The sequence below is a fragment of the Strix uralensis genome, chromosome 6 (assembly GCF_047716275.1).
Source record: "Strix uralensis isolate ZFMK-TIS-50842 chromosome 6, bStrUra1, whole genome shotgun sequence".
In the NCBI taxonomy this organism is placed as follows: Eukaryota; Metazoa; Chordata; class Aves; order Strigiformes; family Strigidae; genus Strix; species Strix uralensis.
Window position 1 is genome coordinate 15,423,926 of NC_133977.1, and position 10,856 is coordinate 15,434,781.

At 49.2% G+C, this 10,856-nt stretch overlaps 1 protein-coding gene across 1 annotated transcript; it reads left to right on the forward strand.

Moving 5' to 3' along the window:
* The first annotated feature begins 3,938 nt into the window (after positions 1-3,938).
* FZD7 (frizzled class receptor 7) lies at positions 3,939-8,177 on the forward strand. The gene has a single exon (XM_074872908.1). The coding sequence runs from the start codon at positions 4,548-4,550 to the stop codon at positions 6,270-6,272; it is 1,725 nt and encodes a 574-aa protein (XP_074729009.1). The 5' UTR covers positions 3,939-4,547; the 3' UTR covers positions 6,273-8,177.
* The last annotated feature ends 2,679 nt before the right edge of the window (positions 8,178-10,856 follow it).

Genomic DNA, 10,856 nt, shown 5'->3' on the forward strand with positions numbered 1-10,856 from the left:
CAGAGTCTTGCCTTCCCCACTCCCTGCCTGTGAAATACCAGGCTCTCCTACCTCATTACAGAAAGACTGGATTTCTTTGGTGAGCTCAGACAAGATGCAATTTAGAGTAATCTATCAGACTGATAGAAATGCAAGCAGATATAATACTGTGAACTTATTTTATTTCTAATTATGCAAATCATCATGTAAAATAGGCAAATGCATCATTTCCCCCCAGGCTCCTGGCACTCCCCCATTAAGCTTTAGGGAGTGCAAATTTTGATGTTCTTAGCTCAATAGCCTGCCTGATCATGCAAGACTATATGTAAGTATGCTTCAAAATGTTGAGGTTAAAGTGTTGTGGAAGTTATTTACTAAATGTAACTGGGACAAATCTCCTAATTCAGGCATTTGCACCAGGACACTGGCAGTGTTGGTTAGCAGGACAGCCAGTGAGGCCCAGCAAGATTCTGCGAGCGGGTAGGAGAAGGGGGAAGCGATGGACTTTGTTCTTCTGAGGGCAAGGACTGGAAGCCTTGTAACAGGTAATCTGAAAATGTTCACCCTCAGGCACCCAAAATAAGTGGTGGGGTGGGGAGGGGGTGTTTTGTTTTGACTTCCCTCCCCCCATGGGAAGAGTTTTCTATCAGATGGGATAGGAAACAAGGAAAATGATACTGGTACCATTTAAGGAGGCTTTAAAACAGCAGGAAAAGACATCATGTGGGGATGCCGCTCCTCACTCTGACTTAGCTGGGAAGTTGAACTGGATTTATTTTTAAATTTGTAAAAAGAAAAATAATTGTTTGTTCCTAACATTTCTTCCCTATGCATCGTAGTCTAGTCAGACAGCTCCAGAGTTGGTACCTGAGACTGTAAATTTATTTTGGTATCTTAGACTTGCCAGGACTTTGTGAAGGTTTATTGCTGACAGACCATGCGACATACTCAGAACACTAGCCGTTAGGAGATTTCTAGAGAAAACCTTTTGAACTGCTATGTGGTTGCAATAGACAATTTCTCAGATGCTGCAAAGTCTTGCACAGCACATTTGTTCTGGGTGGCTGATAACCTGGCTGATGGTGGCTGCCTGTACTTACGTGCTGATGAGAATCCCTCCTGTTGTGAGGAAATTTAAGTAATTTTGCAGGCTAACACTCGTGAATTTAGATTGAGGGAAAAGCAGGAGATGAGCACAAGTTTGCTGCCTTCTGAAACATGGCTGATGCTGCTTACAGAGGTTCCAGATATTTTGGGTAACCTGCATTCCAGAATCCTGGATTTTGCTGCTGTTTGGTGTGGGTTGTTTGTTTTTTTCAATAGTCCCCTGAAAGCTGTCAGGATGTCCTAGACTGACTTAGGATCCCGGGATTTTCCTAGGCCACATTCTGTCGTTTTGAGACTGCCACTGCCTCTCTCAGTGATTATGTTCAACCTCCCAGTGGGTCTAAATAGGAAAAAAACCCTTGGAATTTGTTAACATGCCCAAGAGACTTTCTTCCTCCATTTCAGCAAACCCTGTTGCACATTCCTGCCATCTGGGATGCCCTAGCAGCATCATTCCATGTGATAAATTTACTCTCTTCTTATTTCCCTAAGAAATAATCTAAGATAGAGCTTTCCTTCCATCTTCCTTTCTGCCTACCCTTCCACTTCTCTTTTTTTCCCTTTTGCTTCACTCTGATTCTATGCTCGGTTCACTACAAGTGTAATGGAGTCACACAGCTTTTATAGCACGTACCAGAGCTCCCAGTCATCTTTTCATTTGTACCATGGTTTGGATGAATGACTGTAACAAATGGGACTTGTAGAAAACAGGGGGAACCACTGATGCCATCTGCCTTGCCTTGTAAATAAATACCCAGTTAAAGTCTTGCCACTTGATTTGACATTCCTTACTCCAAATAGTTTGTCACTGTCTCCCTATTGCTGAAAGATAGTTTCCTGCAGTACAATTTTACTAGCTCTGAACTTGTCTCTTTACGTACAGAAATCACGAGTGATGCATGGAGCAGAAAGTTTGCAGTTGGTTTACTTTCTCTGCATTGTCATTGCCTGTCAGTGAAACATCTCCTTTCATCCAGTGTTTTTCATAGTGATTATCACAAAATGCTTTGCAGATGAAGTCAGTCATATAAGCAGAAGTGAAAAATAGAGGCTTTAGGGTGATTATTACAGATAAGTGACTCAACGGCTCATGGAGTGTTACAGAAAGATGGGATGGAAAAAAAAGAAAAGAAACAACTGGAAAGAATAACCTTTTTGAAGGTTATTAACAGCCAAAGAACAAACAACAGAGTAGACAAGTTCATGTAAGTTTGTACCATGGGAGGTTATTTAGGTGAAGAGTATCACAAAAACCTGCTTAGTCACTAGGTATAGAAAAGTAAGGAATTCAGATAACAAGCCTTAACAAACTGAAAAACTGAAGTTCCTCTCAGGCACTCTCAAACGGCTATAACAGAGAATGAAGAAAAGACTGCTTTTCCAGAAGCAACTGTTGCAGCCATGAGTAGCTAGTCCTGCCCCTACATATTTTGGAGAACACAGTATTATTTTTAAAAACACATCCCCTTTTAGAGGAGTAAATTTATTTTAGTAAGCCTGTTTATAACTGTCAACTTCTCTTAACAAATGTAACAAAAGCTGCAGCTCCATGGTCTTACTGGCATGAGGACACATTGTTCACGAGCAGGAGAGGATATGGGAAACATTTGTCCAACAATTGCTGTTGGAGTACCCCGAGCCAAATCCTGCTCTCTCGAACTGCCCTGGAGGACTGTAGAGATCGCGTTTTGCAGTAGTCGCTAACAGGAGCACAATCCAGAGTAAAACAGTAAAAGTAAGAATTAGAATAGTACAGTTCAGGGGACCTCTATCCTCAAAGGGAGCGATGGGGTAGGTTGAATAATACTCAGCCCGAGCCTCAGGCCAGTGAGAATGAAACACAGGCGCTACTGCAGGGCTTTTGTGGAGCACACCCCTCCTGTGCCTGCCGAGGACATGCTCTGCCTGCATGTTCCAGAGGCTGGACGGTTCCAGCAACCCGTGTTTTGGTGGTGCACCTCAAAACACAGCTATGCTGCAAACCCCACACTTCTGTCCTTAGCAAATGGAGGCTGGCCTAGCTCTAGATCCGCTCAGCATCGCCTGGCAGGCCGGTAACAGCCCTCTCTCCACCTATGCCATTTTCTCTCCGCCAGGCAGGCTGGGCGCTTCCAGAGGAACTGGCTGCTTTTTTGCAGCCTTTTCGAGTCTCTGAAAGGGTTGCGGCAGTGCAGATGGGGATTTAAATTTCTCCTCTCTGCTTAGGTAACACTGGACGTTTCAAAAAAAGCTGCCTTCCCCCAGCTAGAGCTTAGATCTGCATGAATAAAGCGTTTATTCTGCCAGCAAAAAGCAACGGTCATGCTGCGATAACAAATCAAGCCCCCCACGCTGGGGGAGGCGATGGCGCACAGACACGAACATCCCGACAGCGCGATCAGCTCATTCTGCAAATATACCCGGGCGCTGCTTTCCCCCCTCCCCCCTTTTTTTTTTTTCTTGTTTTTTAATAACTCTGGGCACAGGCAGCTGTTTGCATTTTGAAAGCCTGCTCAGAGAGCAGCCAGTTAATTTTAGTTCGCTCGGGCCACCCTCAGCGAGCTGGCTGGGCCCCCCCTCCCTTCCCGGCTCTGCCCCGCAGCGCGGGGGGGTGGGGGGCCCCGGGGCGGCTCCTCCCGCCCCGCCCCGCCGCGGATGGGAAAAAGTTGTTCGCAACTTTCCCCCCCCACCCCCCGGCTCCCTGCGCGGGCTCCTCCCCCTCCCCACCCCCCCCGTCGGCGCGTCCGCCCCGCCCCCTGCGCGGCGATTGGCGGGCGGGCGCCGCGCGGCCCCGCCCCTGGCGCGGTTTGTGAATGGGGCCGGCGGCGGGGGCGGGGCCCCGCGGCGCGCCCGCGCGTATATGTGGCTTTTTTTTGTGCCGGCGCGGCTGCGGGCCGGGAGCCGGGTGGTGTCGGCGGGGCCGCGGGCGGAGCGGAGCGGAGCGGGAGGCTCACGGCTACCCCGGACGCACAGCCCGTAGCGGCACCCGTCGGGAGCGGAGCCCAGCTGACCCGCGGGGAGGATCGCGCAGTAATTGGATTTTAAAAGTTACTTAAGCCCCGAGTAAAATACACGGCTCAGCCGGGCGCGGTAATAATCCGTTTAGCCGTAACCTAAATCCCCGGCGCCGGGGCCGCGCAGCCGGGCGGGGAGCAGCGCCCCCGCTTCGCCGCCGCCGCGGCGGGACCCTGCGCGGAGCCGGCCGGAGCCTTCGCCGGGCTTGGTGCGCGTCTCCGGCCTCGCCGCCGCCGCCTTCTCCGGGGGGAGCAGCTCCAGAAACTTTCGCCGAGGGAAACACCGCCGCACTGCAAGCGCCGACCCGCCGCAGCCGAGGAAGAAAGTCGCGGAGCCGCCGCCGCCGCGCCCTTGCCCCGCGGAAGGGGCCCCGCCGTCGCCCGTCGGGCGCTGATGCCCCTGGGTCTCCGCGCCGTCCGGCTCTAAAGGACTCCCCGCGGCTCCCCGGGCCCCCGGCCGCCCCGGCGATGCGGGCTGGAGGAGGAGGCGGCGGCGGAGCGGCCGCCGGCGGCTGCCCCGTGCTGGGCCTGGCCGCGCTGCTGGCCGCCCTGCTGGGGACCCCCGCGGGCGCGGCGGCGCAGCAGTACCACGGCGAGAAGGGCATCTCCGTGCCGGACCACGGCTTCTGCCAGCCCATCTCCATCCCGCTCTGCACGGATATCGCCTACAACCAGACCATCCTGCCCAACCTGCTGGGCCACACCAACCAGGAGGACGCGGGGCTGGAGGTGCACCAGTTCTACCCGCTGGTCAAGGTGCAGTGCTCGGCCGAGCTCAAGTTCTTTCTCTGCTCCATGTACGCGCCGGTGTGCACCGTGCTGGAGCAGGCCATCCCGCCCTGCCGCTCCCTCTGCGAGCGGGCCCGCCAGGGCTGCGAGGCCCTCATGAACAAGTTCGGCTTCCAGTGGCCAGAGCGGCTCCGCTGCGAGAACTTCCCGGTCCACGGCGCAGGCGAGATCTGCGTGGGGCAGAACACGTCAGACGCCCCGCCGGGGCCTGGCGGTGCGGCAGGCCGGGGGGCCACGGCCCACCCCACGGCTGGCTACCTCCCCGATTTCCTCACCCCGCCGCAGCCCCCCTCCGGCTTCTCCTTCTCTTGCCCGCGGCAGCTCAAAGTGCCCCCTTACTTGGGCTACCGGTTCCTGGGGGAGCGGGACTGCGGCGCCCCCTGCGAGCCCGCCCGGCCCAACGGGCTCATGTACTTCAAGGAGGCAGAGGTGCGATTTGCCCGGCTGTGGGTGGGCGTGTGGTCTGTGCTCTGCTGCGCCTCCACCCTCTTCACTGTGCTCACCTACCTGGTGGACATGCGCCGTTTCAGCTACCCAGAGCGGCCCATCATCTTCCTCTCGGGCTGCTACTTCATGGTGGCGGTGGCCTACGCGGCAGGTTTCTTGCTGGAGGAGCGGGTGGTGTGTTTGGAGCGCTTCTCTGAGGACGGCTACCGCACTGTGGCCCAAGGCACCAAGAAGGAAGGCTGCACCATCCTCTTCATGATCCTCTACTTCTTCGGCATGGCCAGCTCCATCTGGTGGGTCATCCTGTCCCTCACCTGGTTCCTGGCTGCCGGCATGAAGTGGGGCCACGAGGCCATCGAGGCCAACTCCCAGTACTTCCACCTGGCTGCCTGGGCTGTGCCTGCTGTCAAAACCATCACCATCTTGGCCATGGGGCAGGTGGACGGGGACGTACTCAGTGGGGTGTGCTACGTAGGAATCTATAGTGTGGACTCGCTGCGGGGCTTTGTGCTGGCGCCCTTGTTTGTGTACCTCTTCATTGGCACTTCCTTCTTGCTTGCCGGCTTCGTGTCTTTGTTTCGCATCCGCACCATCATGAAGCACGACGGCACCAAGACAGAGAAACTAGAGAAGCTGATGGTGCGCATCGGCGTCTTCAGCGTCCTCTACACAGTGCCTGCCACCATTGTCCTGGCATGTTACTTCTATGAGCAGGCCTTCCGTGGCACCTGGGAGAAGACGTGGCTCCTCCAGACCTGCAAAACTTATGCCGTGCCCTGTCCCAGCCACTTCGCCCCTATGAGCCCAGACTTCACTGTCTTCATGATCAAGTACCTCATGACCATGATTGTTGGGATCACGACTGGCTTCTGGATCTGGTCTGGCAAAACCCTTCAGTCCTGGCGACGCTTCTACCACAGACTCAGCACTGGCAGCAAAGGCGAGACGGCAGTATGAGACCCCCCTGTCCCCTCTGGTGCGCACGCACACATGCAGAGGAGAGGGATACCCGGCAGAAGAGGATGGCAATGGCTCCCCGAAGAGGGAGGAAGGGAGGCTTTTCCAAACTTTTTCTTCCTCCCAGGGGGTTGGAAAAAACCCATAATCTTTGCATAAAGGATCAGACGGACTGTCCAGTGGTGCTTATGCCCAGCTAAGTGGAAGAGCACAGAAAAAGAGGCCACTGGTGAGTTGGGAGAGTCCTTCACCTGCAAGAAGTCCCCTTCTCTCTCTTGCTGCCGCTGTGCTGGAAAAAAAACCCCAATCCAACTAAAACCATCCTGCCTTGCTTTGGGTGAGAGGGAGGGGAAGCCAGATCTGTTGAGCTGCCCCTGCCGAGAAGTAGCCAAACCCTCTCCGAATTGCTGGGGTCAAACTGCAACGCAGGCCGGGTAACTCCCGAGCCTGAGCTTACTGCCTGCTCCTTCCAGCTCGGCGGAGCAATCACGTGAGTACTGCACCGCCAGCTACAGCCCAGACCGTGTGCTGGTGAGGTGCCTCTGGTCTGTCAACCCACAAGTTCCTTTTTACCTCCGCGATACCTGTTGTAATTGTTTTAAAGTGAAAATTCGGCCCTCGGTCTGTTGTTCTTGCTGCTGTGGGGAAGGAGGGCGTTGCTATTCCACACCCTGAAAAGAAATGACTTGTTGCTTTTCAGCAGAAGGCTTTTCCCCCTTGCCTTTGTTCTAGGAGACAAAGGGGGAAACAAAAGTGTTTTCTATGTAGAAAGGCATAAGCATGGGATCGGTTTTTATGGGCAAACTAACAAAAAGAAGTCGTTGAGGTTCACCCTTGGATGTGAGGAACTCGCAGAAATAAACATTCCTTTTATGAAAAAAGGAGGAGGCAGGATGTTTTCCTACCGTTCAATATGGGTCCCTTTTCTAAGCTGAATGAAACGCAAGACTTAGAGGGCAAGAAGAGCGTAACCGAGAGCACCTGCCAAAGCAAGAGCCGTTAAAATATGTAATGTAAAGATACGATTCTTTTCTTTACTTCCCATAAACCTGCTTCCTCTCCTGCTTTGCCGTGAGCTCGCTGCAGGTAAAGGCAATACACAGCTGGCTTCTGGGGACAGGAGAAGTCCTTTTGGCTCACGATGGACCCTTTGCCTGCTCCTCAGGTTCCCTGAACTGCATGGCAATGACTCAGTGGTGCAGGAGGGGGCTGGGGCTGGTTTAGAAGCAAGCAGTTACCGCAAGTGGGAAGCCTTCTCATTTCAGCTAAAATACAGCTGGTTAAGTTTCCAGTAATTGCGTCTTGGAAGGAAAGACGTTCAAAAATTAATCATCAAATGCATTGTTTTCATTTTGAAATGTGACAGATTTTTCTATTCTGAAATTTTTATGTTGACTTGTTCATATTTTATTTTTTTGCATAATACTTTACCTTTATATTCACTGAAGGGTTGTTTTTATAAGTGTATGTGTGTGTGTATATTCTTGCCTAAGGACAAAATAGGAAATTCTGCAAGTCTCCACCCTATAGCTGCTCTTCATTTTTTGGGGGGGAAAGTGTCTGGAATGAAACTTAAAAAGAAAAAACCTGTTCAGGGTGAGGGGGCAGACTGCTGCTGTCTGAGGGCGTACCAGTAGTCTGGGCATGAGGAATGGGCCCATCAGCCAAATTCTTCAGCAGATCTGATTTCAGACTTGCAGGGCTTGGGTTTTTGTATTCTATAATGTGCACGTGGGAGAAAGAAAAAAACAAACGTGTAAGACAAGTGCAGTATGTATATTTTGTAAATCTCATTTTTGTAAGAAAATATGTATTTATGTTTTTACTTGATTTTTTTTTTAAGGTCTGTATGAGGCCCTGCTTCATCCCATGTACAGATCACTAAATAAATAATTTTTAATACAAGGGCTCCAATGAAATTCTTTCACTCTTTGAACACTCGGCAGGTTATAGAAAGGGGGGCAGCTCTGTGAGAGGAGTTTTTCCCCCTACTTTGCTGTGGGAGATGCAAGAGACTTTTTGGGTGAACACTGTGAATACACGGACCAGAAACTCAGCTGTGACTTGAAACTGGCCCCTCACAACAGGAGATCACATTTTGAGACCGTTTCAAATGTTTGTCCTCACTTGAGGTACTTGCATCCTAGCCAAGTTTTCTTCCAGGCTCTGCCTCTTGCTGAAGGGCAAGCTGATCAACCAGTTTTCTTATCTAGAAAATAAGGATAATGCTCTCTTCCCATTCGAAAAGGACTTTGAGATTGAGAACTGAAGGGTGCTACAAGGGCTGTAAATTAAATCCTTGCTTGGGGGGGGGGCGGGGGGGAGTGTTTTAGGGAAACAATAAGGACTCGGTCCTTTTCAATAGCTTTCAAAGGGCAGAGTTTTGAACAGGCTTTTTTTCTCCCCCAGCACCTTTGCTATCTCCAATATTGTTCAGGTGAATTTTACTTTAATCTTAATAGCTAGCCTGAAGCCTACATTCTTTCTTATCACAGTCATCTGAAAGTTTTATAGCTTCAATGGAACGGTCTATTTTATTTCATTTTTTTAAACTGAAATGACTGTTTAGATCTCAAGCTGTGTTACTACAATCACGGAAAGTGCCCCAGCAAACAGAATTTTACACCTGTGAAATAAAGATAGTTTCCAGCTTTTCCTCTTGCAATGATTTCAGCCTATTTATTGGGTTCATCACCCTTCCTTTGCTTTTAACTATGGCTATACTAAAATTTAAGTTACAGAACAGAGATCTAAGGTGTCTTAGCTGGATACCATGGTGGTAGCTGCAATATTGTTTCACTGACTGAGCACAGTGTGCAATAGTTGCACTTTCTCTCGGCGCACTATTTTATTTGGACACTTATGCTCTCAAACATAACCTTTTACATTTACAGTTTATGAACTACTGACTTAAAGTTCTTTTCAGAGCTAGCCCCATTCACACTGCATCTCTAGAAAAGCCACGTCTTTTATCTGAAAACACCTCTCACTGCTCCCCAGAATCGCTCACTTGACAAGTTTCCTTTTTGCAAAGGCCTTTGCGTTCCTGTGAGGCAGGCTGCTTCAAACTGCTGCATGACATGAGCTCGCTGATCACTGCTGAGGGGGGTTTCATTCCACTCACTTGGGAAACCTGAACCTTTCTATAAACATTTCCTCCCATTAATTCATCAGTGCCAGCCAGAGTGATGGAACGGCTGAAACAGCTCATGTTGAAGGACTAGGAACGGACAGGAGCAGTGGTGTGACTGACACCCCTGTGCTGTGCAGCCACAGCTGTGTCGCTAAACATGCAATTAATCCTTAATACATCATGGACAGCTAAGCCTGCAATTCAAGCAGGCCTGTCCCCCTGCTCTTCTCCACTCACCACCCACCCTTGCTAGCTGAATGAGAAACTGCATTAGATGCAATTGGTACTTTTTTGTCTGTATGTGGAAAAACTTAAGACTTATCTGAAAGATGTCACGAGACATATCTGAAAGGAAATGTCTCTGTTTCCACCAGAAACCACTAAAGCTGAATGCTTTTATTTCAGTATTTCCTATTAGGTACTTCTGGATTTAAAGTCACTCACGCAAAACTATCCAAATCCCAGGATTTAAGTTGATTTTTAAAATTTGAGATTGTAGGTGAAATTTGATGCTGGTGTAAAGTAGAAGCAACTGCTATTCACTTTTAAGCAGATGTGACTCACATCAAGACTGAATTTGCTCACAGTGGAAACAATTTGGAGAATTTCAAGTAGCGATAGCGTCTGGCCTTCTGGAATAAAAATCTATCACCATTCTGATAACAAAGTAGCAGTTACTTTCATAAAGTACAATTTTAAAAATCTCTTTGTGAAGCTGTCTGGAAAAAAGGAAAAATAAGCCTTTATTAATCTTTTCTAATCACTGCAAAATGATTTTTCTTTGACTAATGTTTAAGTCCACTTTCAGTTAACATTCTTTCAAGTTTAAGAAAAGTTTCATACCTTTCACCTTTGGTTCTCGTCTATGCAGTGGTTTTGGTTCACAAGACCTTGGCAAGTAATAGTTGTCATTGATCAATAACCCTGTAAGTTTACACCATATACTACATTTTCATGAAAAATATATAAACACTGGTTCATCTTTCACAGATGTTTGTGTTCCTTTCTAGAAGAAAGTATTATTTCAGGCAAGTGAAACAGGAGGCTTTACAAGTCCTAGAGTTCACAAATAGCAGCAGCAACTGAATGTCTGTCTCTGCAGAAAAAAGTGGTTTTACAATACGTCAGTGTTTGTTTGGGTTTATTTTTGGTGGAATACCCACACCAACGATTGAATGTTTTTGTCTAAGTACTTCACCCACAACCAATAGCTTTGCATGCAAGTAAAAAACCACACATCTCTGTGTTCACCAACTGGCAACAGTAAACATTATTTATAATTTCACATGGGTTTAGAAACCAAATTACTAGCTTGTGTCTTAAATAGTTGGTTTTTTTCTGCATCTCATTCTCACTTCTAGACCTTACAGGTACTTCATATCCACCCTGCTCTCTGTACTTGCTTTCTACTCCTGTTATTTTTTAAAACCATGAATCCAGCTGAAATAAAT

Bases quoted from the DNA above. Each gene is read 5' to 3' on its own strand.
- FZD7 (XM_074872908.1), top strand. From the start codon at position 4,548: ATGCGGGCTGGAGGAGGAGGCGGCGGCGGAGCGGCCGCCGGCGGCTGC.